Source organism: Scomber scombrus, chromosome 17, assembly GCF_963691925.1.
Source record: "Scomber scombrus chromosome 17, fScoSco1.1, whole genome shotgun sequence".
Taxonomy (NCBI): domain Eukaryota; kingdom Metazoa; phylum Chordata; class Actinopteri; order Scombriformes; family Scombridae; genus Scomber; species Scomber scombrus.
In genome coordinates this window covers 20653747-20681327 of record NC_084986.1, presented here as the reverse complement: position 1 = coordinate 20681327, position 27581 = coordinate 20653747, and the positions used below count along the sequence as shown (strand labels likewise).

General features: G+C 38.2%; 1 protein-coding gene across 1 annotated transcript in view; it reads left to right on the top strand.

The window, feature by feature from the left end:
- Positions 1–621: 621 nt before the first annotated feature.
- The window catches only part of rgs6 (regulator of G protein signaling 6), a 78318-nt gene continuing 51358 nt past the window's right edge, over positions 622–27581 (top strand). Inside the window, exon 1 of the mRNA XM_062436849.1 lies at positions 622–846. Within this exon, the coding sequence (XP_062292833.1) occupies positions 622–846 (225 nt within the window). The remainder of the gene's footprint in view (positions 847–27581) is intronic.

Sequence of the window (27581 nt, the reverse complement as noted above, 5' to 3'; positions counted from 1 at the left end):
AATACAAAAAAGTCTTATATTTTTAGCAAAATAGCTTATTGATTACTTCAATAAAACAAAACAAATTCACACAGTTTCATCTTATATTGAAATAACTGAAAAAGAAGATTAAAATCTTATTCAAATATGCAAAAAAGTCATGACATCACTATCCTATAATTGCAAATAAGGTGAAAATATTCTCTCTTTCTGTAGGTTTTAGCATCCTTTAAATTATTTTTATTTTTAAATAAAATAACCCTTAAGATAAGATATAAGAATGAAGAAAGATGCTCGAGGGACAAAAAAAGAGAAAAACATAGACGTGATGTCTTTGATTCTCCTGTTACTTCAATCTCATGTGACAGCAGAATTCCAGAATAAAAACACAACAGAAAAAACGAGTAGAATTTATGATGCCTTCATCTCATCCATCCTTTGCCTGCTGGAAAAAAAAGAAGAGAAATGGGAGACTGGAGCTCAGCGGTGAGTTGTGCTGTCTAATTCATCTATTTCTCTCTCTCTCCTCACAGCAGCTGCTAGACACTGAAGTGAGAGCACATCCCACATTAAGAGGGAAGAAGAGAAAGTCTGACGCTGATAAAGAAGAGAGGATCGTTTACAGAGAGGTAGAGTGTAGCGATGGCTGAGGCACCTGAGCAGCAGCAGCAGCAGCAGCAGGAGGAGGAAGAAGAAGAGCAGCAGCCACCATCTGCTGTGAGTGTGACAGAGCCTGATGAAGAGCCTGAAGAACCGAAGGAAGATGTCCAGACGCCCCCGGCCCGACCTCTATTGTCCATGTCCATGAGGTCCATGAGCAGCGTGGACCCAGAGGACGACACCCCCAACATGATTGTCTACAGAAAGGTAAGAGCAAGTTTCTTCATTTGTGACGTTTGTGATCTTGCGGTGTTACCCAGAGTTCAGTTAGAGGTCTCTGAAATATGAGGTTTTACTTTTAAAGATGATGATGTTGGTGCAGGGAGAAGATTTGAATCTCCACTGGCCATGCAATGTAGACAATCTACCACATAGCACCACAAATTGTTTCCTTAGGTAGTCAGACTCAGAATTGGTTAAGTTAGAAGACAGGAACAGGGAAGCAAATGGCTCTTGGAGTACCATCATTCATTGTACTGTGTAGTTGTTGCTCGTCCCACTCTGAGTGTACCTCAGACATGCTTTAGGTCTCAGAAAGAGAATCAGAATTGGTATATACAGTATGTGCCATGTAGAATATACTTGTACCACAGTGGCCAGTTATCAGACTATATTTTAAGCTTTTAAACATGTATGATTCATTACCAAATACATTTTAAGAGGCAGCAGAAGCATGCAGTAAACAAAATGACATATATTATCACATTAGCATGCATTTAGAGTTGTGTTTCTGGCACCTGGATGAATGTAAATCCAATATTCTGTCTCTTGCTCTGTTTTGTTCTCCACTGAAACTTATTAGATAAATATGTGGCTTTTTTAGCTTGTAAACAATCCACTCTGCTCATCTATTGGTTGCTAACTTTGTGTGTTAGCTGTTTGGTGCTGGGCAGGTGGTGGACGGTTGCTTTACCAGATCTTTTTTTTTTTTACTGCAAACAGCTACCTGCTGCAGCTGAAAATGATGCTGATGAGAGTGGAAAGAGTGAACAGTAACAGGAAACAGTTCAGATGTGGAGAGTAATTGTTTTGATATGGAGCTCACCATAAAGCTCCATAAAGCTGAGTGGAACTGCAGAGTTGGGAGGTCATTTTCCACTCTCAAATACACCTTATCATGAATTAAGCTTAAATTGCTGTTTGATTTCTTGGGGACTATGATGTTGAATGATAATCAAATCTGATAAGAAAATTATTCATCTATCAGTTTACATGTGCTTATATTTGAGTTATGTGTTATAGTAACCATTATTCAAAGAGTTTATATTGAAAATTGAAGAGTAAAGTTTCTTCAAGCTTTTGGTTTTACTTTAAAGCCATCAGAAGCAGGTAGAGGTGCATTAGAACAACAGTCAGCACCATAAATAACTTATGATGGTTTTAGGTAAAGTAACTAAAAATCAAAGTAAAACCAAAACAGAAAATTCTGCTGTGCCTTTGTTTTTATATGGAGTAATTGTACTATTATATCTGGTAAATATCAGTGGATCTTTGGGGAATCTTGATAAATTAGTAATTTGGTAAATCAAAGCTACTAACGTGTCTCTATATTAGTCAGATAAGAAAAATATGCTCATCTTTACGAGGGAAAGGTTAAAGAAACAAGAAGCAGAATCTCTTTGTGACACACAGTGGGATTTAAGGGTAATCAGAGCCAAATTATGAAAGAATGAACAATAGCAAAGCGCCACCTCTGGGCTCAGGTAGACAAAAGGTTCAGTTCATTATCTACTATGAAGGAACATAACGCCTGCAGGAGGCTCTCCCATCAGGACCCCATCTCTGGCATCTTTCTTTTCACATCACAATTAATTAGACAATGATAAATGAGCGTTTAAATATGCTACACAGAGGGTTCCCGCTCCTGTTTTAGTAGGAGCATCTTTCCCCCGCTAAGAGGCTTAAGAACGTGAGAAAGAAAATAGGTTGTTTTATGTGCGGAAATCAGTGTAGTCTTTCAAAATATATTTAATCTAGAACTGGATAAAAGACAACAACAAGAAATCACTTCCAAAGGCAATCTTCCTTCTTTTTTTAAAATGATGCTGGCCTGAGAATGAATGCGGGGACAAGCGAATCTAGACATCATCCCCCCGCAGTGTTTTATCATGATAGATGAACTGTGAAGGAGACCAGGTTTGCTCGGTGCCCTGATGCTCTGCGAGTCCAGACTCAGCAGGGGAGGAGAGCGTTGATATTCCTGTCAGTAAGAGGAGACGACAGGCCAAGAAAACAAGACTCTGTGTCGGTATTACTACCAGCAGGCAACGAGTGCCCACATTTACTTATTTATAATGAGTGCAAAAACACACAGAGACAGAGATGGAAAGTGAAGGACATGGAGTTCAAATCATATTTTGAACAAATTGAAAGTTATTTCCTTGTAACAGTCAGAGATTGCATGTCTACAGAGAGTAGACAATAACTTCTGTTTACTTCTTTCTAGCACTACACTCTGCAATTGAGGATGGCAACTCATGCAGACTATATATACAGAGGACAATATTGATTCATTCACATATCAGAGCATGTTGCCAGAGTCAAAATGAATTTTTGCAGGCCCGCAGTTGAGGAAATGCAAAGACAATACTGCTTGTGGGCATTATATTAAAGGACAGTAAAGCCTCAGAGCATCCTGGTGGGATTTGTGTTTCTTACTAAAACTACATCACTCTCATGTTGCTCTAAGTTTCTACTTGACTTATTAGTTTTTGTTGGATTGTGTCTTAGTCTGTCGCTCAGAGTATGATCTGAAATCCTTTTGTTAGTGGTGTCACCCAAAAAGCATTACCTTTTGAGATTGTAGTCAGTGTAACTTGCAGTAAAAGTTCATTTGGATAAATGTTGTTACCTCCTGTAGTTTAAAAAAATGCAATGTCATTAAAAACAGCAGAGATCCAGTGAAAACTAAGAAAGCATAGTCTAAATATGAACTGCAGTGGAGGCTTGTTACTATTGTGTATGTAATTTTAGTTAATTTATTCACTGATGTAGCCTGAGCTTAATGAACTTGGTTTATTGATTTATTTGCCCGACATACACATATTCATTGACATTTGCTCTCTACAGTTCTATTCACTGGACAGACCAATCATTTTATGTGGTGGAGGAGGATTGAAGAATTAAGCTGGTTTATAATTTACAATTATCTGTAATTTTAGGTGCTAAAAGGAGACATTTAAATATATTAATAACTGGCACAACATATGCATCTGTTGACCTATTAATAGATTATTGCAAAATGTATCATATCATCCTTTTTTAAAATCTGTATCTGTTGGAAGAGGCTGGAGCTTCAGCAGGAATTGCAAGATGTCAGTTTTGATAAATGAGTTGCTGGTGCAGGCTGGAGATGGGTGTTCAGAAAGGAAGAGAGGGATGGAAAGAGAAAGCGAGAAAGAGAGAGCGAGAAAGTATTTATCTGTACAGTTGGAGTGTGACTGAGTGGCAGATGGATGTTACAACACCTTACCACACCCAGATGTCTCAGCTACTGCACTGTAAAGAGTCCTGGAGCTATTTTACCTTACACATATGGGACATATTACATATGATGACAGCTGTACATGCATTAATTACCACCTGCCAACTGTATGTGATATAAACATATAACATACATAACACTATAAAGTAAATCTATCAGTGATCCAGTGGGATTCAGGTTATAGATCTACAGTCAGTGTTCATAATAGAGACATATTTCAGTAGTTATTCTTACTTATGGAAGACATCCTTAATCAAAATCACTATTTTTCACACTGCACACACACACACACACACACACACACACACACACACACAAACACACACACACACACACACACACACACACACACACACACACACACACACACACACACACACACACACACACACACACACACACACACACACACAACACTGTGGAGGTAGTTAGCTGTGTGTGTGTGTGTGTGTGTGTGTGTGTAGATGACCAGCAGATCGTTCCAATGCAATCAAGCTGTAGTGGCCCACTGAGAGCTGTCTGGAGAAGAACATCCACATAAAGCTGAACAACAACAGCAAAGCAGCCAAATGAAAATGAAGTACAGAAAACAGAATAGAAATACTAAGAAAGGAGGAAAAAAATGAGAATGCATCTCCATTAGTGTGATTGATCAGAGCTTTTGACTGGAAGAATGAAAAATGTTTAGAATCAGCAGTTGGCATTGCTGTCTACAGTCAGCTAATGTTGGCCATATTTGAAAATATGGATGATGCACTTCCTATTATGCATAAGCTAAGGATTATACACCATAATAGAGCAGTTTATACAAAGAACATAGTCATTACATCCCTTTATTTGATGTTACTTACTCAAAAAACGATAAAAATGTGAAATGATAAAAATTGACTAGCATCCATACCCGCTTTCTGCTTTAAAAAACAACGATTTGGTCTTAAGCTGAGCTACTGATTCACAACATTCACTATTACACGAAAGGTTGCGTTATTATGAAATATGTATGCCCCGGACTGTATTCCCATTAGTCTTGCCGGATGAGTCATCAATCATCCAACAAGAACGAGTGGGGAGAAAAAATGCAAATCTTGCTCCCAATTCACCGTTTACAAAGCTTTGGCCCACAAAGTATGAAGCTTTGAAATAAATGTTAAGTTTGAGTTTTGAGTTACTTTTCTTTTTTTCTTTTTTTTTACTCTTAATTTGAACCCCAAACTTTCAGCTGGGGTGTGAATAGCGTGGGTGGGATATAAAAGGGAAATATAAGAGCTGATACTAGGTCAGTGCTTAAACAGTAATTAGAATGAGAGGAGATGCTTCTTGCCTACAGGGGGGCCATTCATAAAGATGGCATATGACTCTCCCTCTTTTCCCCTTTCTCCAACCTTCCCCCATCCCCCTTTTTGTCTTTTTATTCTTCCCTTTCTATCCTCCTGTGTGTGGGTGTGTGTCATATACTGTATCTATACAACCTATTCATACAGTACATGTTTTGTGTGTATCTGACTGAATGCTCTTTTTTCTTTCACCACTAGATAATATTTTTGTCACCATTCCACACACTCACACAAGTACAAACGCACACAAACACATATAGAAGGCGATTTTAAGGTGAGCAGATTCAGTGGTGTTGACAGGAGAAGGGGGTGTTGACTCACCTTTTCAGCAGCCCAAATTCAAACCTGTCAGCCAGCATCTGCTCAGGAGCTGTGTGTGTGTGTGTGTGTGTGTGTGTGTGTGTGTGTGTGTGTGTGTGTGTGTGTGTGTGTGTGTGTGTGTGTGTGTGTGTGTGTGTGTGTGTGTGTGTGTGTGTGTGTGTGTGTGTGTGTGTGTGTGTGTGTGTGTGTGTGTGTGTGTGTGTGTGTGTGTGTGTGTGTGTGTGTGATAAAGGAAGAGTAGAGGGGGGAAAAAAGGGATGCAAAGTATTTGTGTATGCTGCTGTTCAAATGTGCTTGTGCCGTTGTTTGGATGAGTGTGTGTTTGCACAGCCTTGTGTGCATTCCAGCGTATGGCACCTTTTCTTTTTTCATTACTGTCTGGTCTCCAGTCTGACAATAGCAGCTGTTGAACTGTTTACTTAACAAGCTGTTTATACAGATACCTGTTTCCATATTCCTCTGAGCTGCTGGAACGTGCCTCAAAAAAGAGCTCGGAGGTTAAAAAGCCACAGTGAGGCGGTTGTTGGATGGCTGCCCTTGCAGCAGGGCCGATCTGCTCTAAAGACCTTTGTGCTTTGAAGGACATTCTTGGCAGAGTTTAATTTTGTTGCTGTTTGTTTTCTTGCGTTTGGTAGAAGAAAACATTTTATGTTCAATAATATAATATGTACACCAGTTTACTGTGAAGGGAAGTACTTATCAAAGTTTTCATGCATCTAAATTGCTCAAAAAGTTCTTATTCTATAACTAAATGACAATAGAGGTTATTCAGAGGATAAGATTTTCCTTTATTAGTCCCACAGTGGGGAAATGTACATTACTGCAGCAAGTGGATAGCAAAAATAGAAGAGCATCAATAGAAAGAATAAAGAACAATAAATAAGTGCCTTTAAAAATGACTCATTCAATAAAAATTGCTAAACTCAACCAACCATTTTCTGATCTACCATCTCCCATATGGTTAAATTTAGGCAGAAACTACATCATTATATTTAATAGGCCTGCAATGATTTATCAGTCCACATAAAAATGAATTGCCAACTATTTTTATAAACAATTAATCATTTTGAGTCAATTTTTAAGAAAAAGATTCAACAATTCTCTCATTCCTGCATCTTAAATGTAAATATTTTCTGCTTTCTGTAGTTCATTATGATAAACAAACATATTTGAGTTGTGAACTGTTGGTCAGGACATTTTAGGACGCATAGGTTTTGGGCAACAGTGACTGACATTATTTTTTACCATGTTCTGACATTTTATAGACAAAACAATCGATTATTCAAGAAAGTTGTTGACAGTTTAATTGATGATGAAAGTAATTGTTAGTTGTCAGAAAAATTGTTTAAATAATTCACTGTTGGCATGTGATGGGATGATCTGAACTGTCCACTGATCTTTTCAAACTTTTCTGTGGCGAGGCATCAATATAACATTATTTCTGCATTGGTTACTTTCAAAGAAATAAATTAAAAGTTATTTTTTCTTTATGAACATGAGATCACTTGACTGGAAAATTCTGGCTTGAGAAAAATATTCTCTAAATGGTCTCATGTCCAACATAAAACAACTGTGTAATGTTAATGTAAAATCTAATCTTTTTAAAGCCAGTTAATAACGCTACAAAACCCTTGAATCATCTTAGAAGGATGAGGAATCAAACAAACATGTTCCTGTCTGTCATCCAGCTGTCTGATAAAGTCTTTTCATGTGTGCCTGCTGGCTGCTTTCTCCGTTTTTGGCATGTTGTCACTGTCCCCATCTGGAACAAAGCCAGAGGCCAAACATGTTCAGTGATTTTAGTGATGTGGTCATTGGTGTGGGAGAGTGCACCACCTGCCTCCTCCCATGGCCTTCCTTCAAGGGCCGGCACCAAGCCAACACTCCCACTTCTGCGCAGGTTATATCACAATGTAGCAGAGAAGATTGCCTTGAAATGATTTCAAACACTCTACGTGACCCTTTCTTTCTAGCACTGCCCACATTTTTGCCCCAAAATTGTTAACGCCAGTGAAAAAAGTGATCGCCTGCACACTTGGCAAAACTTTTTAAAACATCTACCTTACATTTAAACATTACATCAGATCCATTGTCACGTATATGAATCAACATCACAAACAGTAAGTCCAAAAACGTATTGTAGTAGTTTGTATGAAATGAAAAAAGCCTTTTGAATCTTTTTTGATCACATCGCCAATCATATGCCAAAAAATACCCCCCAAAAAATCAACTTCTTTTGTATTCCTGTGTCAAAAGCCAATCATGTTTTCTTCCTTTAAAATAAAATATTAAGTGTGCTTACATAGGCTTGAACCAATCAGTTTTAACAAATAGTATCATGACATCCACCTATCAATCAATCTTTAATGTTTAGCGTCAGAGCTGAGATTCATTATGACACGCCCATTTTTCAACGTTCAAATCCAACGTTATGTCCCACATGTCTGCCCTGTTTCACTCGAAAATGTCATAACACAAAAGTTAGATACTCGTTAGATACGAAATGCTGTTTCATCTGGACTTTAAAGTAAAATATATATTTTAATTTTACACAGTATGCAAATTGTGTGTCAGCATCTACAAATATGAAAATAGAAAGCTGTCATGAACTTACCAACATGTTTTATACTTAAGAGAAAATGTTCATCTTCATTCAGACCTTGAGGTGTAAAAATCTGAAGAGTGAAAATATAAAAAAAAACCCTTGTGCTCTTTGGAGTAGAAGGGTATTCAAATCGCCTCCTCTTCTCAGAGATCTAACGTTGTTTGATGCCAGTGTATCTATGAGAGGCTACTGGCTGTTTTTACCTCTCTCAAGTGTGAATAGGATCCAAACATGGTCCAGATTAAACTTTTGTGGCTTGGAGTAAATGTGCAGGCGTTTCCTTTGTTCGTTGAAATTGCTTTCTAATGGCCTTGCAGCTATACGTGACGTTGCTTTCTAATAGCCTTGCAGCTATACGTGACGTGCGAATAATGACACTCATTTCAGTGTCACTTTCATTTTGTGAGGTGCAATCATTATGCAAAAAGAAGCATCTTTCTTGCAATAAAGCATGTTTAACATTCTGCAGACAGCTTTTTGAGTACAGATTCATTAGACTCAATGTATCAAATATGAAAAGAATAACTACATTCAATTAGATTCTGTATATTTATTATTATTTGTAAATACAATGAAGAAACAATAACAATTGTAGTAACTTAGAAAGTTAGACAAATCTGTAAGTTTTTAGTCACAAAGTGGATATTGAGCCACAACTAAAATGTAAGTAATTAACATGAGATTTATAACATGAATAACATGAGTTTTCTCCCCATGTAGGACAGCAGATGTATCCATTATCTCCAAAACTAATGGTCTACATTTAACTCAGTTTACTACAAGTGATGGTTTGGATTGATAGATGGACCAAAAACATCAATTCCTGTTCAACAATCTCATTTGTTATCTTAAAATGAAGCAAAAAGCCTGCACAATGTTATATAATTGAATCTACTGATATTATTAATGTAAAATAAAAAGATCGGATTTCTTGTGTTTCCTTCAGAGTTTGAGGTTATTTTCTGCCTATGAAACTCCAACTATAATGGAATTGCTGCAACAGGCATTTAGCTGTATTTGTTTTTTCACAGCAGTCTTGTTGAAATCCAGGGCATTTTTTTTGTCTTATGTTGCATAACTGATTCTTATTGGCTGGTCATTCTGCTCCTTTCATGTTGCTGTTTCCATCTTCCAAATGCTCTGAGACAAAATGTATCTTGATGTATTTCTGAACAATTTTCCAAGCACATGCTATTTTTATTTTTATTTTTATGTGAGCTGCCCTACTAAGGCAAGGAAGACCTTCAGAAGAGGCTTTTTTATATTGCATACATGGCAGTCTGGATTTACACACATGTACAGAGAAAATTGAAGGTCTCGTTTAGAGCAGCAATTCATATCAAGTAGAACATTTTCTGATGGGCTTTAATAAAATACCAGCAAATAAGAATGACAATTTACACAGACAAAAGGATTTATGGGCCCAAACTCCTGTGAAGAACCCCTGCAGATTGATTGCATGAAGGACATTTGTGTGTGTGTGTGTGTGTGTGTGTGTGTGTGTGTGTGTGTGTGTGTGTGTGTGTGTGTGTGTGTGTGTGTGTGTGTGTGTGTGTGTGTGTGTGTGTGTGTGTGTGTGTGTGTGTGTGTGTGTGTGTGTGTGTGTGTGTGTGTGTGTGTGTGTGTGTGTGTGTGTGTGTTGCAATAAAAACAATTCAGTGTGATTTAACGTTACAGCTAAGAATTGATTTAATAACTGCATTGTTTATTGTTAACATGGTATGCAGGCTGCACTCATGTCACCTGGTGATGACTTAGTTTATGCCTTTGAGCCTTTGAGCCCCGTTACGAACCATAAAATTCCAGTCATGCCTCGTCACAGCGATCCAGCGCATATTTATTAGGCAATTTCACATTGCAAAGATATTCATTGGCGAGCAAGAACATAATTCACAGCTCGCCGAGCCCACAGCTTTCTAGTGAACTATGATCAGTATCCAAACAGATACTGCGGATCGACATTGTTACTTCGATCACGTACCAAAACAGCTGAACAGATTTTCAACCTTGCAGTGCTCTTTATTTCCTGCTATGAAAAAAGGAGATTTTTGTATTTATCTTGACCAAATATTTGTTCTTTGTACAGGGGATTTTAGGGGAAAAGCATAAAATGAAATGCATCCACTTGCAAAACACAGACTTAACAATAGGTTGTTACATCTTCTAAACCCTCAGTGTGATGAGAGTCAACCTGAGTGTGTGTTTATGTGCAGCAGTGAAGGCTTATTCTGGGTTTATAAAGGAAGATTATGTGCATGTATAGATTCATGCTGCACTTATAGTTGTTCTATATGATTTTCCTGTTTACCAGTGTGCATGTGCATGAGAGGTTTTCCGTGTGTGTGTGCGTGCGTGCTGCTTGTCACTTAGTGAATGACTAAGCACATCTAATCACAGTGCAGCCGCCTGCAGATATCTGAGGAGAGCTCATCACAACAGAGCAGGTAGAGAGCAGCAGGCTAATCAAATCAAGGTGATGGGGAGAGGCTAATTGGGGGAGTTTAAATTGCAAATTCGGAGATGACAGCATTGATCGCTTTTTTTCGTCTTTATATTTGCTGCTTTTCAGTGAATCCTTGCTGTAGTTTATCGATGCATTTTTAAAAGATAAAGGTACATTTTGGGCATTGATGGCTTCTTTAGCCATTCAAGGTTTTCAAGTAAATTTATGAGAATGCGTTACAACAGAATTTCAAGAGTGCACCACTTACATCTGGATGTATACATAGAAACTATGCACATGACTGGATTGTATTAGATTGCACAGGTGTTCCTAATACAGTGCTTGGTGAGTGGATATGGTACTGGAGGTGTTTGGCTATATGAATTTTACCTGATGAATTTCATACATTTGGAATTTAACAGTGTTAAAGACTTTGTGGTTAATTAAGCTTGGAAGCAGTGGGTGAGCATGGACGATATGTGCTCCTAAAAGTCTTTTGAAAATCTCATGAAGTCAAATTTTAGGGGCTTGGATCTCCTTAATAGGGAAAATGAAATGAGATCACTTTAATTATTCAGATGCACATTAATTCTCGGTAGTTCATTAAAAGTAGCGGGTCAGGACAGGGGTCTGGGCAGTATTACTGGAGAATCTGGTGCTGGAAGTAAAAAAGAAGCAGTGTTTCTTCCCTTGGAGGGAGTGTTTCCTGGGCCTGTAGAAATAATGACATCCTGAGTCCCCACTGAGTTCCTGTTTCACTCGGTTCTAATCCAAACTAATCCTCCTCAGTGTACACTTACAGCTGCACTGATTAAATGTGGTATTTTGGATTTTGAATGAGTAATTGGCACAATGAATAAAGGTTTGTATTTTTGGAATTTTTTTTTTAACCAGATCTAAGGCATAAAATTGGATGTTTTGTGTTTTAATCCTTTTATCAAGTCAGACTGAAAATGAGGGCAATTGATTTTTCGTTGTTTGCCAATGATTAAAGAGATTTATTAAAGAATAAGACACATGCTAAAAGCTGTGTTATATTTAATTTCTAGTCTTAGTTCTATAAACAAGCTGCTGAAAACTGCTGTCTGTGTATCGAATATCAAAGCTGCAGAGCCCAACGAGAAACACTTTACAGCCAGATGCACTTGAATGAGTCAGATCTGAACCAGCTTCTGATTTCCTTGTAAGCCCATTCACTTGTTTACTCCTATTTGACAGTGAAGAGGCGGTTGGTACCGCGGGTCTATTGAGGCATCAGTGTATTTGTCATGCTCTGGATGTGTTGGACAGCAGGTGTCAGAGGAACCCACCTGGCCTTGCTTCTCTGTCAACACTTTGGATTTTCAGAAGTTCATATGAATGTAAAGTGACTGCGCACAATCTGTGTAGGTGCGTTTGGGAATTTGCAAGCATGCAAGTATTAGATGTACAGTGTGTGTGTGTGCGTGCGTGTGTGCTTGTGAAGGTTTTTGCAGTGAATTACCTTGACTTTTTTTTTAAGACTGACAGAGTGAAACTGTATTAGACTAGTCAATTAATATTCCCATTTCTGTGCACAGACTCACAAGAAAATGAATGTAGTACTTTATTTGGAGATTTCCATTTTATTCGACTTTATACTAGAGAAGTAACATTTATTTGAAAGACTTTACATAACAAGTATTGGATAACCTTAAAATGTACAGTATAATGCAATGTTTAACCTTTAAATGACCCATTTCAGATATTTACTAAAAGAAAAATGATACAAGGATAGAATTTCTCAACCTGAAACATCATGGCCTTGGCCTAACATTTACTACACATGATACAGTCTCCCAAACATGTCCTTCATACTATGTTCAGTACACTTTGAGCCTCACACACGCAGAAACATGCACACATACAGTGCCTCTGTCTCCCTCTCTCTCTCTCTCTCTCTCCCTCCCCCCCCCCCCCCCCCCCCTCTCTCTCTCTCTCTCTCTCTCTCTCTCTCTCTCTCTCTCTCTCCCTCTCTGAGTTTTGCCCAGACAAGAATGATTTATACCACCCAAGTCTTTATTGTAGTGGAATTCTAAGATAAATTATAACCTTATCCAGAAAAAATTAATGACACTTCCATGATCTAGCAGAGATACATTGCAAACATTAATCATATGCTATCTTTATTATTTGGGATTGAGATAGACAATATATCTGATATGGAGTTTCTTTTATGTGAACTTTTATTTCTGTATTGCTTTTAAAACCCCAATAATGTCCCGGTTGAATTTGACCCCAACACTACCCAAATAATGTAACGTAATAAAAAGCTGAAACCTGTGCTCACCAACCTGTTCGACTTGCTACTGCTGAGCTGTGTGTGTTCTTCTTTCCTACCCCACCAATCATCACCTTTTAGAGGGGGCCTGACTGTAAATAATGTAGTTAGAACTAGCATCGAAAGGCTACTTCTGCATGTAATGTGTTATATATTAGATACAAGGGCCATTTTCTTTTACTCTTTATGATTTTTTTGATTTTGCTCAACATATTTTAATTTAACTAAAGCAGATTTTACTTATGGAGCATTTTTACACTGGTGTTTTGGTACTTCAGCTTAAAGAAAGGATCAGAGTATTTCTTTAAGTGACTGCTGAAAATAGTATAGTCTATCATTTGGCTCCAGTTTGCTCCCACCTTGAAAAACATGTATGTTAGGTTAATTGTCCTGTCAGCTCCCCTGACCAAAGGCATTGATATAGAACTGGATTTGGTCCCCAGGCACTGCACAGTGGCTGCCCACTGCTCCTATTACTTAGGATGGGTTAAATGCAGAGGTTGATTTCACTATACAACTGTATGTGTGACAAATACAGTAGCTTTACCTTTATGTGTACAATGTTTGTACAATGTAGCACAGTAATAATTTGTGATAAAACAGCATGAAAACACTTTTAAAGTGATGTCAAAAATCCTTTGTCTTTTATTTCACAGAAAAACCCCATTTCAACTTTTATATTTACACAGGAGTCAACTTCAATTTTATTATTAACACAAAAGAAATTTGGTTTGAAGGCAGGGGTTAAATAAATAAAAAGATCACAGGAACTCGCTGTTGACAATGAACAACAATCTGCAGTCAAATCATGAAAAAGATTTTTTTTTTCAGTTTTCAATATCTATTTACCACAATGCTGGAATATTTCCTGTTCTCTGTAGGTGTAGCCGAGAGAGTGTGTGTGTGTGTGTTTGTTAGTGTGTGCACAGGTGTGTGTGTGTATTGTATGTGAAAGATATTTATGATGCAGATGGTGACTCACAACAAATAATGAGCACGGGCAAAAACACTCGATAAGCAAGCAGTTTGTTGTTTATCGGGGTTTTGTAGCGCCATAATTCTTTGTTGTTCACACAGTGGCCTTGTCCTGAGAGCAAATTGTTTAATCCCTAATTAATCTCACAGATATTCATGGTGTAATAGGGATTAACATATTGTTTTGTTGGGAAAACAATGACGCAGGCGTTTTCTGGGCTGTAATGAGACATGGTGTATCCTCCCCTCTTGTCAGATTTTGGCAGAAATTACAGAGGACTGCAGATCAAAGGACTCCAACTACACAAAGAACATTTGAGTTTGAACATGTACACACACATTTCACATTCGCACACGCACACATCGCCGCCCCACATTCAGAGACAATTACGATGACAAAGAGATTGTGAGGGAGAGAAACGGCAGAGTTTTATTGAGTGGAATTAAATATACATATAGAAAGGTGTTAATATTGGGATGGAAGGTCGAGCTCAACGGCGAATAAATACACCTGCAGTGATTATTGTGCTAATGTACTGTAGAGCTGCCTTAGTCCAGTGTGGTGACACCTGGTTTGCTCATCAGTAGCAGCAAAGCTGGCAGACAGAGCCAAAATAATGAGGTGGCTCGGTCCATTCAGAACAGTCTCTCTTTTCGTCCTCCAGCTGGGACGGTCCTGACTACAGACGTACCAAAATATTAAGTATGTTTGAATTAAACAATAGAGGTGCTACATGCAGGATTTGAACATCAATAAATCATCTCCACGTTCGTTTTGAGGCACAATGGCAAACACCCCGAGCTCTGAGTCTCCTTTTTACTGCATTTTTCATGTACTTGCTGCAGCAGATTTAATGTTAAACCTTCTGGATAACATATTCAATCTATGTATATGACAGGATGCATTATATATATATATAATGACTGTGTTTGTATTGTGTTGATTTGTGAGCCTAAATGTAATTAATGTGTGTGGATTTTGTGTCAGATTAGATAGATTTGTATTGGGTGAAGTTTTTTTTCATGTACAGCAGCTGCAGTGTACAGGATCATGTATAGCAGTGCTGTATAGCATAGTCTTCATGCAACCCTATCTCCTACAAGTTGCGTTTGAATTGGCTACACTGGTCCACACCATGAGCCACCAAAATGCCACATACAGCATGAAACTAATGCTGTATGGATCTAGGCCAGTATTGTGTCTTGGTGAAGTGGAGACAATATAATGGGGCTTTACTGGAGTGTCTGAGGGAGCTCAGGGGTCGGCTGGAACCGAGGTAGCAGAGGTTGAAGCGCCAAGTGGCAGGTTATGATTAATGAATGTGAACTTTTATCAGGCACGTTCCCCGTACTGCCCGCGGTCCATTAGAGAACTTGGATGGACACACAAAAATATAACACGCACACACACAAAGTGAAAAGACAACCCACACTTAACTGATGGATGATATGGAAGTACCACCACACATCGTTTTTCCATTAGTGTCTCCTCTCATTCTCTTTTTCTGCCTACCCCAATCAATCTTCAGCTGTATGCCTTTCTTCTCCTCTGTTTTAACCTAGATGAGTTGTGGTTTGCACCTTGGCTTCTATTCTCTAACCAGTTTTATTTCCTCCCTTTTTGTTTTCTAAGAGACTGTACAATATGCAAAGTATTGGCACTATTCTGGCTTTTCATAAATTTCTCAGTACAGCCTCAGACTCAGTTAGTTCTTTCTATTGATATGACACATGGATACCTCATATCATTTAAAGCTAAAGGTGACATGATTGACAATCACTGAGAGCAATATGGATCGATGAAGAGCAGATCAGATTGTTGTAATGTTACTCATTTAGTATTGCAACATATTTGGACCACAGAGGCCACTTATTACGTTACATAAATCATTACAACATTCATTTTTCAGGGTTATTATCATCGTAAAAGGCTAAGAACATAAACACTTTAATAGACACTTACCCTGTATGTTTGCTGTATGTTATATTGTGCAACATTAAGATAGAATTTGCAGGAAATATGCTGGATTTATTTACAGCATAAAAAATAGATATGGGTAGAGCTTTGAGCTACGTATAATACACAAATAACTGCTTTTTCCAGTGTTAACACAGCAAGTAGCATTCACATGAAGAGAAGATCATGATGGATTGTTGGGTATGGGGTTCATGTTGTTAGGCTTAGACCACTAAAAGACTTGGGTTAGGAAATGCTGTGGTTTGGTTAAAGGTTAATTTCCTATCTTGTGCTTCATCCAATACCTTGATCTTTTCCCTAACCTTAACTACGTGCTTTGAGTTGCTTAAAGATATCCATGATTACTGTGTTGGTTAGTCGCTAGCATGCAGTCGTGGAGTCACTTGGACTCCGGCATAATCAAAAGCCACAATGGAGCTAAGTCTTTGAATTCATTGTGTTATAATGAGACATTTTTATAGTTGTGATTGAATTTCTTTTCCTCATTACGTCAAATAAATTAAACTAAACTAAACCATATAAATGTTAATCATACTTAAGTTGCCAGAAGCAGATATATTGAAGGGAAAACAAATTAAATACTGTCTTGCAGATATGCTCAATACAAACCTTTTCATGGAGGCGGTGTACACCTTTAAGCTATGGTGTTTCCTACAAATCAATTGTTTATGAAATTGGTTTCAAATGAGTTGTATATGGTTATATTTTTCTATAGTTTTTCTCCCATCCCCCTAGCCAGTCGTTGCCTTTTACTGCTCTGTCCTCTCTCTCTCTTTCCCTCATTCCCCCTCTCTATCTGTTTCTTATTGTACAGTTTAGTTTCAGTGCTGGCACAGAATAATACTTCAGTAAAGTGAAAAGTAGGACAGGCTGTCTCTCAGCTCCACTGGGAAAAGAGCCAAGGGAAACTCAGGAGCTCTGTAAATGTGAAGTTATTGGGGTTAAAACTACTGTAGCCTCATCTCAAGTTTGACCCATCTTCAGTAGGTAAAGACTTGTGATACTCGTGGATACAAGGACAGTTTGTGAATGAGTTACAGCCTCATTAGTTTTGAACAAGTGAGTGAAGGGTTCCAGGGGATAGATCTTTTGAATGAACTAGTCTCCTCAAGCTTTGTTTCTGCCAGGGACACAGACATCCAAAGGTAATAGTACATCTCTACTCTTACAGATGTTTCTTTCTGTGGCAAAATAGAATATCCTCTCCAAAAAAAACAAGCTGGGAACATTGCAATGCCTCCATATGGGAATCAGTTTAGACATAAAGACCCTCCAGGGTCCATAAGAAGAGAGCAAAATCAAAGCAGGTTAGGGTTGAAGAAGCCAACAACAACAGGAGCAGTGGCATTTGTCAAGATAGAGAACCTAAGTGAGTGAGATGGTCTGTAAGGAAGCCAACACACTGCAGGGATGATGTGACAGGCGTGGTTGGCTTGCTGTCAGCTGACACATTATGACTTGTGACTTACCTTCTGTTCACACATACGGACTCAAATACTGGAAGCGCCACAGGATGGCCTTCATTGTGAACTGAACCTGGTAATAACATCCTTGTGCCACCCACCATGACTCAATACTCAAAAGTAACCCGGAGGCACAATGTGGGGAAGTCTACAAAGGTTCAGCTTTATATCAGTATCTCCAATTTCAAAGTAAAGGTTGCTGCAGAACTTCTATTGCCCCCAAAACTTCCAACTTCGGCAATGGTTGTAGTATGCCTTGTCATTTTTGAAGTTGTACCATGTTGTACCATGTAGTTAAAAGTATTTAAAGCAAATGCTGAACTTTTGGGGAAAATGGTACAGTTAAATGAGAAGATCTTGTCATCGAACTCCGCAAGAACGCGAATATGTCTGTTTCCCAAAATGTCACATTTTTTCTCTAAGGGTGTCTATTCTTACCAAAACACGTCCAGGCACATGACTTCACTGTGACCTCTCACCTAAAAATAAAATATAATGGAGGAGAGAAGCTACATGGTGTGTGGTAAACCAGTCATAAAGTATTAAGAGTGTCTTGATGTTACGGCAGGAGGCCTCTACTTCTGTAGCGTGACATCAAAGCTGGCTACACTTGTATTTGCAGGGAACGGAGTGATTCTGAATGCACCAGTGGTAATGGGACCACACCGACATCTCATTATTTCTATCCAATATGAGCTTATGAAAACTTTGATGTGTTAGTTTAGACCTTTGTGCTAGACCTTTAAAGTCAAGCAGTGTCCCTGTGACACATGGGTTTCATGTATACAAAGGGCTATGAGCTATAAATGCAGTCAGTTTACATATAAGTTAACAGCTCAACCGAAGAAAGTGATGATTCCTTGTCACATTGTTAGATTCGAATAGTCTTTAAATGCTCTCTTATGTCTGATAATAAATAGAAAGAGAAATCGAAGTCTCAATCCATCTATTTTCCACTGTTTATCTGGACCAGGCCTCCCAAGCCACATCCTGCAGCTTCTATGGTATGCAGAGGTATCTCCAGGCCAGACAGGACATGGGAGGATCATCCAATGCAAATTGGCTTCAAGTCAGATGCGAGTCAGAAATACATTTTCTGTTATTTCCTGTCTTTATGTTTATATTATAATTCCTCAAATGTATCATGCAACTCCTTAGAAAGTCCTCTCCGTAAGGTTTGGCACCACTGATTATGGCTGTTCTGTTGTGAGGATTGTTGAGGACATATATGTTTTGAACCATAATCATCTAACAGGAAAATCTACGGTGCTTGAATTGGACTGTCATTAAAGTTTCCTGAACTTATCTTATACAGTTCTCTCCAATACTGTATATTTGAGCTCATGTGCAATAGTGTAAGTTAAGTTTTTATACATGCTGAACTGCCTCTGTGTTTCTCTTGGTAACACTTACACATCGTACCAGCTGCCACACTCCTCTCTCCACACACTCTGTTGATAGATTAGCATGCTGGTAAGAGACTCATGCCAGCCCTCCTCTGCTCTGCGACAGAAGGCTATAATATGTTTAATGGCTTTCATTTTACTTTGTTCCTCTTGGCGCAGTTGCGATGATGAACCTGAGGCAGGAGCTCAAGTTGTGGTGAAAGTTTTTATGATTGACACAGGGGGGGACAGCAGCTTTAAGGCATGCGTATAAAAGAGAAGAAAGGCAAAGGAAGATTAAAGATAACCCTCACTGTATGCATGCAGTTGTTAATTTAACAGTTTTTCCAGTCTTTCTCTTTGCAGTCTACATTTCATTTAGCTGGATTCACACCTGACAATACGAGCATTAGAAATACATTAAGTAAAGCTCTGTAAACAGGGCGAAGGAACATGTCACCCAAAATGTGAAAATCACCAACCTTGTCCTTTAACTTTACTTTTATTATTCTATTAGTATAGGGATGCGACAGCATAATTGCTTCTGCTTTAGAACATAACCACCATGTAACAATCAGATGTTGTTTCTTTTGCCTTTTTAAAAAATAAGTCAGGAAGCCGACAACAAATGTCCTCAACCTAAAATGGTCTTAAATCGATACTACAGTACTTCCTAGTTTTATGAATGAAGTAGTACACAAGTTCAGCTGAACAGTGTGTGTTTGAGTCATCAGTAACGTTGTTCCCTGCAAACCCCGTCCTCAAAGTTCCTATACTTTTGGTAAGGACTACATCCTTAGCAGGGACTTTTTGGGGTATAAAACTATCACCCTGGAACTTAATTTAGACGCTAGTCCCTCCAGTGGAAACGCAGGTTGAGGAACTGAGTTCCTTAAAAGGTTCTTAGTACCTGGGGAAAGTTGCTGCGGTCGAAATACAGCTGCAGTAGAAACACTCTTACATGACTGAACTGTCAAAACAGCTAACCAGAGTCTTCAAGTCTGAAGGAGTCAGCACTTACCACAAACCATTCAACACCTTAACATCTTTGCTGGTACTCTAAAGAGATGACCTTCCTGAGAGGAAGACTGAAGTGGTGTATGACATCATCACGATATCACATGTGCTAGCTGTGAGGAACGCTACATCAGTGAAGCTGCCAGGACCCTGAACAAGAGGCTGTATTACCGTAACACCGAAAGCTCAAATGTTCCCAATAATAGGTCCTTGACTGGTTTTTTTGTATTTTCCTACAAAGAACTCTGTAACTTTGTTATTCGTAAACCTTTTTTAACTAGTTCATTATTGAACCCAGCCATCAAATGGTGCACTGTCACATTCTGCGCCACCCACCACCAAAAAATACTCAACCTCAACCACTTTAAAGAAACCTAACCCATATTACCAGTCGTACAACAGCAGGGTTTATCAAATCCCCATATAATAAGCTCACAAATATATTTATACAGTAAGTGATATTATGTTTAAAAGCATTATTGAGTTTACATCATATTTTTTTAATTTAGTGTGTCTCTTATTTGACCTGATTTAGGCGAGCAAGTCATTTTTGTGTTTTGGTTTGCATTTTTTATTCATCTCAACTTAACTGATTATAAATTATTCACATAAAGAAAGGAATACAAAATGGTCTCTTAGGGGGTTGTGTTAGATTTTGACCTTCTTTGTTGATTGCAACACTGAAGTAAAACTGCGGAAACTTTGTTGTAATGATGAAATGAGACTTTAGGTGATGGATAGACAAAGGCATGTGTGTTAATTCTGACTGTGATTTAAAGTAACTTTTACACACCTTTACTTATGCCATCGCCTGATCATAGTAACCTGCAAAATCATAAAAATGATATGAACTGAGTCCACCGAGCAGTGAGTCAGCAGAGCAAGGTCATAGTGGAGGTTCTACTCCATGTGCCTGTGTGTGGATTTTATTTATTTATTGTACAGTTGGGGATATCCTCTTATTGACTTAATGTCAGAGACTGCAATGTTAAAGATGCAGTATGCAGGAAATTCTGTGTGGATCATATACAAAACATCCTGTATGGATTATAATTCAATATATTATATATAAATAAAACCATTGCACAAAACAAGGCATAATTATTTAATGGGTTGCACAGGGTCTCATTACGGGAAAAAGTTTGTGGTGGTGGAGAGAGAGTTTACCGCAACCTGTATCAACAGTAAGTGATATGAATGAATAACAGGGTGGCAGTGATTAGCTGATACTGTAAGATGGGTGTAATCAGCTGATGACATACAGTATATGATGAACAAATGCAATCATAGTGATAGTGCACTTAAATTGCCTAATCAGAATGAACACACAGTCACCACGAGTTGAAAACTGCATTACAACATCTGTCTGCATCAAGACTAAGCCTATATAAACTAACTGTATATAACATAGGGAATAATTAATAAACCTTGCACTGCTCTTGATAATTACATTTACATAATACAATATTACTTGTGACTGTTAACCACCCTGCACGTTTCTGGTACCACAGTACCACAACTCTGCTTTCTATTATAAACATAAATGACTGGATGTGTTATACTGGCTGCAACAGCTTCTTTTTCAAAGTTGCTTTGCTCAAGATAGAATGAATCACGTCGGATTGCAATGGTTCACAAGGTACTGCAAATTGAAAAATGTAAGAAAAAGAACTGAGTGGTCAAAATCTAAAAGGGGCTGTTAGGACACTGGGGGAGTTTAATTTGAGTTCTCAGAGAACTCGGAGTTCAAACTCAATTCTCAATTCCCAACTCAAACCATGTTAAGATTAAATTTTCTGTGGGTGTCCAAGCTCCCAAGCAACCAAACAACCAACATGTATGAATGCAACAGTCAATACCAAGATGCAACTTTAGCCAAACCTCAGACATTGACTCAAAAAAACAAATATGTTATGTGCTACAGCTCAGTGCGCTGTAGTTTTCCCTGTTGCTTTTCAGCGGATAACAGAAAGATTTACTCAGCAGAATATACAGACAGTGCTGCAAGAAGCCGCAGGACTTGCCAACATTTTTTTTAATCTCCTTTCCTTTGATCTGGTGTGTTTTTTGCCATCTTCTGTCAATTGTTTACCCCGGTTTCCTCTCCATCTTTCTGAGGCAACACATCATTATTGTGAATATCTGTGTAAATTTGTGGTAAAACGCATATGACGCAATGAAGATGTGTTTAAGGCTTCAACTTCTGACTGCTGCCTGTTGTTGCTGCGCAACTTCATGTCAGTGATCAGGGTGGCAGACATGAGGAAGACACCAGTAGGGGAAAAACAGCACTGACAGAGAAAGAATGAATGAATGACAGAAAAGTGGGGAGAGAAATGTATAACTATTTGGCATAGTCAGCCAAAAGGCAATTATAAAGTAGAGACTGTCATATTTGCGATGTCATATCATGGCGCCAAAGACGTTAAGAGGGAGCCTTAAAGAGTAGCTCAGCATCAACACAAACAACAGAAGAGAATGATGAAGAAAAGAGTGGGATCCAGATAAATCTGTCAAGTTAGACGGGAGCTATTTTCCCCGCATGGCATTCCCCCTAATTCCAAAAAGAGAAGATGGAAGAGGTGTTTACACAATCCAGATAAGAATAGATTTTATAGATCCATGCTTCTCTGCCTCCTCTATCAATAAAAACCATTAAGATGTTCAAGCCATCCATCAGTGAAGATGTTTCCTGCTCTATCAGACCATCAGGCTGATCTATTAGTGCATGACGCTTCTTCAATTATGTGACCCCAGTCTTTCTTTATGTATCTCCTTTTTTTCCATTTCAATCTGCTTCTTCCTTGTTTTTTTGTTTTTTTTATCATCACAGCTCTATCACTCTTTCTGCTACAAATCATACACACAAAGAGCGGAGCTTCCTCAATTCACCTCCTGTGTAATCCTTTCTTTATCTTCTTTTTCTCTGTGAGCCTTTAGTCAAACTGCTGTTGCTTTGTGGTGAATCTGCTAATTTGCCGCTTCAGTCCCAAAACACATCCTTCTAATCTTTGTATTGTTACCAACGTTGGAAACAAATTGCTCCAGCTGTCATTTGGTTAGAAGACAAGCATTTGTAAAAACAATCATAAGACGCCTTTGTGAAGCTGCAGTTGAAAACCTGAAATTTTAACATTGTTTTCTTTTTTTATTACCAGGGCCAAGCATTTCCTTCTTCATTCATCAGTGACTTGGTCGATTAAACACTTAACTTTCATTCTTCTCCTTGAACAGTGACAACTAAGTATAATTTAGTGTGCAGCAGAGGAACAATTACCGAATAAAGATTTATTTGAAGAGAAATTACACCTTTTAGACTTTTACAGACTTACTTGGATTTCTAAAATCCAGATGTCCTCAAAGTTTGGAGCACTTCACTCACCTTAAGAGCCATCGATCCATGAGATTGGCCTTTGCTAGTAGGTGTTAATATTTCATAGGGTGGAGGTGGCGCAGGGATTCAGATGGTTAGACTGACAGACAAACCTCTATGGAAGCAAGTGATCAATATCCATCAGGGATGAGCAATAACCAGGAGTGCTAGGTGGAAAAGGCCTGGCAACAAGCTAAAGACGTGAAGCGGTGAAGACCTGCTGTCGATCAGCAGGAACTGAGGAGAAGAGATCTATGTCTTAGGCTCTCTACACATGGAGTAGTAGAGGATTATCTCTTTTCAGGGTACAGAGAACAGATTAGAGCCAAAGTGTAAAGGTTGAAAAGTTATAAATAATAATCAAAGTGACCAATCATAGGAGTGGAGTGTCTATTTCATCTCTGCCTCAAGTCAACTTGACGAATGAGTGAATGTTGAATAGTTGCGATTACGTACTGTAGGGCGGGTCAAGCTTGGGACGACATTGTGAGGATGCTTTTTTGACTCATGGATACTGTTCTTTGCACTTGTATCTCGTGTGTGCGCTGGTTTTGAGAGTAATTAAACACTTTATCTGCTGCAGTTCCTTTCATTTTGTAAAATAAAACATGCTACCACCCCAGTTTGCTTATCTCCATTACATTAAATAAATTGAACTCACTTTTTTCCCATAATGTTTTATGAAGCAATAACATTACTCAAGCTATGTTATTACTATGCAATGCACATCATTACAATAGCATTTGCCTGTTCCCAAACTCAATATAAAATTGTGACAATTACAATTTACCTCTTCAGTGAACATGTTTCTTTCTTCTCTCTTATTTCCCATGTGGTGTTGATCATTTCTACACAGAGCTAGACTCTGAGCAAAATGGAAAACAATCCAGTTGTCCTTGCGACAGCGGCGCAAACAATAAAACCTTTAGGAAATGCTATAGGAGGAAAGTTGAAAAGTTTCCACTTTAAACAATGAATTATATATATATATGAATGAGGTCATTTTAAGCTGATTCTCCTTCATTGAACACAGGTTGATTAACTGGAGAGAAAGGTCAGTAAGTTAGTAACAGCTGCTGTTTGAGACTTATTGGACTAAATGTTCCTTTTGTTGTGGAAATATGATATGATGGTTTCTCTACATCAGTGCATACACATAATTGATGCTGGAAGAAGCTATAAGTTACTACACTACTTGGAGCACAAAATGCCAAAAAACATAGTTTGTAAAAACAACTTATGCCAGACAAAGTGAATTTGAATATGAGAAAGTGTATAAACAACATTGGCTTCAATTGCATACTAGCAGTTCTGAGTGTAATATGAAACAATAGTAGTTTCACTCCTCATTGCATTCTTTTTTGAAACTAGACCCTCATGTATCTTATTAGACTCATTAGGAGCACACAGGGACTGCTCATTCTCAGAAAGCTCTGTACTATACTTCTTATCTAATTAACATTTCCCAAGAACTTACATATACCTTACTATAAACAACAACAACAATAAACAATCTATGTTTTGTTTTTCTTGGCTCCCACCACATTAATATCCATAGGAAGACTCACGCTCATTATGTATGTTCTCATCATTTGGCCTCCTGTGACAAATTCATGATGCACCTATTCCTTGAACCATTAACTAAGAGCAAGCATTCTAAGGCATGGCAGCGTGCTGCTCTTTAAAACCCTGCGAGGCATGACAAGATTCGTGGAAAGCAGACTGCCACAGCGATTCGTCTGGGGAATTAGCTCGGGGAGAATCAATGGTGAATAAAGGGTGCATCCATCCAGCTTTTCACGGCAATTGACACATGCTCTTGACAAAATGAAGTAATCCTATTAGATTGTTACGACATCTCTTGTGTTTGGGGAAAAGGATGCATTCTTGCGTACATGCATGCACATATATAGGTGTTTGTACAGGTGTGTAGCTGCGTGTGTGTGGATTGTTTCGAGGCCTTTTCCTGTGTCACTGATGGTAAATAGACCTGTCGTTTTCTTTTTAAGCACAGCCTGGATGTTTTGCTATAATGAGCCTGTCAATTTCCCTTTTTGCCCACCAGAACTGCGAGCCCCGTGAATCACTGCTGAGAAAAGATTGTATAGACACCCTAACGAGAAGGTCTATTTCATTGTTACCGATACCATTTGGGAACCAAAAGCCTGCGCCCACCTCCCGGCCTCATTTTTTAAAGCCTAATTTCAAAGGCACCTCCCTTGTCGCACTCGTTCCTCCACCTCAGAGGAAAAAAGGCTGTTTTCAAGTCGAGAAGAAATGCGGCTTGTCAGAGTGGCAGGGAGAAATGCCAGAGGGAGTCAAATACGAAGTGTGGGGCAAGTGAATACATTTCAAGCAGGAGACGAGGCATTATTTCTCTGCCGAAGATAGGGCTGTTTCGATCAACGTTACCGTTTAAGCGAGGTGGTAGTGGTAGTGAGCACCTTGAGGAGCAGAGATACCTGTGGAAAATAATAGCTTTGTAGTGTAGAGAGGATTTCCTTTGCTTAATGAGCTGGTTTGACAGTAGCAGTACAGTATGTTGTTCTTTTCAATTCAACACCAAAAAAGAAGAGAGAAAGATACTGAATATACAGTAGATGTGAGTGACTCAGACTACACTTTATTTTTATCAATCAATGTCCCTATTTATTCCTCCCAAACTAATAATTTATCATAAAGTGCCACTGAACAAATGTTTTGAATATCTGACTATATAAAACATTAAGGTTCTGTGCTGTCTGGTTCCCTGGCAGAGTCAGACGTAATCTACCTACTGTAGGTGGAAAATAGCAGAAAAAGCTATTCATAATCTCCCACGTTATCCGATAATTTGCTTAAATTGCTGGCTGATGGAAATGAATTTGAAGAGAGTTGAAGAGGAGGAACTAATCGACGTGGTATGCAATTTGAAGAAGAAAAATCTACTGATTGTACAGATAATAATATGACATTAGTTTAAAAAAAATATGATAGCATATATAGTGAAACCGCCGCCGACACATATCTGTAACCATACAGGAATATTTCCCCCAAAAATTAAAAGGCCAAAGGAAATTTCCATCTACAGATAGGCAATTTTAAAGTTATAGACAAGTTTCTCTCCCTCTTCAGTTTTCAAAAATGTAAAAAAAAAACTTTTTGTTCAAAGAGTGACTATCAATATGTTTTTTAGATGTAATTAATATGCATTGACAGTGACGGAACCATCAACAGCAATAAAAAATACGGAATATACTGTAGAGGTATTATAGATATTAATATTATATATTTAATAAAGGGAATTTGACGCTATTGATGATTATTAATGAGTTTAAAAGATAAAAAATAAAATAAAATCAGATGATTAACAAATATAAAACAGTGTGTATATGAGTTTTGTTTGGGACTTTTGGACATGTATTATATAGATATTGTATATACAGATACATAAAAATAAACATTCTTTGTCTTATTTTCCTTTTCTATTTTCTTCTTTCATTTATTTTCAAGCTAAGGGTCCACACACACACACACACACACACACACACACACACACACACACACACACACACACACACACACACACACACACACACACACACACACACACACACACACAGTAACTAATAAGCTTGCTCTTTGATTAACAGTATGAAAAATGAAAAGACGAATGAGCAAGAATGCATGAAACCCTTGTAACTTCAAATTTTCTTCTACTTTTAATAAAACTGAAAAAGATGAGAGATGACTTATACAATTTTTTTCTTCAAGAAATTGTTTAAATGTGCTTTCTCGGTGGAAAGCTTTTTGGAGGTCTGAAATATGCAGCAACCAGAGCGGATTATGTTCACTGCAAGAACATGATGATAATGCTTCCCTGCTTGCTGCTCCTCGCACCTTCTCCTCCAGTTGAAGTGCCATTGACCTGAAGCACTTAACCACAGGCTGCTCCAGGGGCAATGCATTACCGGCAAACCTGCGTTCTGACCTTTCTGAAGCAATTGCAGTTGTGTAGGAGGCATTTAGTGTTTGTACCTTGGAGAAGTATTTGAAAGACATATTAATATTACATTATGTGGAATTGTAATTATTTTTAATTATATGGTTATTGGATTTGGTAGAGTTGCCCTAAAAGAAAAGGCATCAATAAAGCACAATATTTTATTCTTATCACATGCAATAACCCAAATAAGTTAATTAGGTATTACCGTAGTAGTTCCCTAGATGATGAAATAAGGGATCTCTCATCATATTTCCCCTCACATCTGTTAAATAATCAGTCC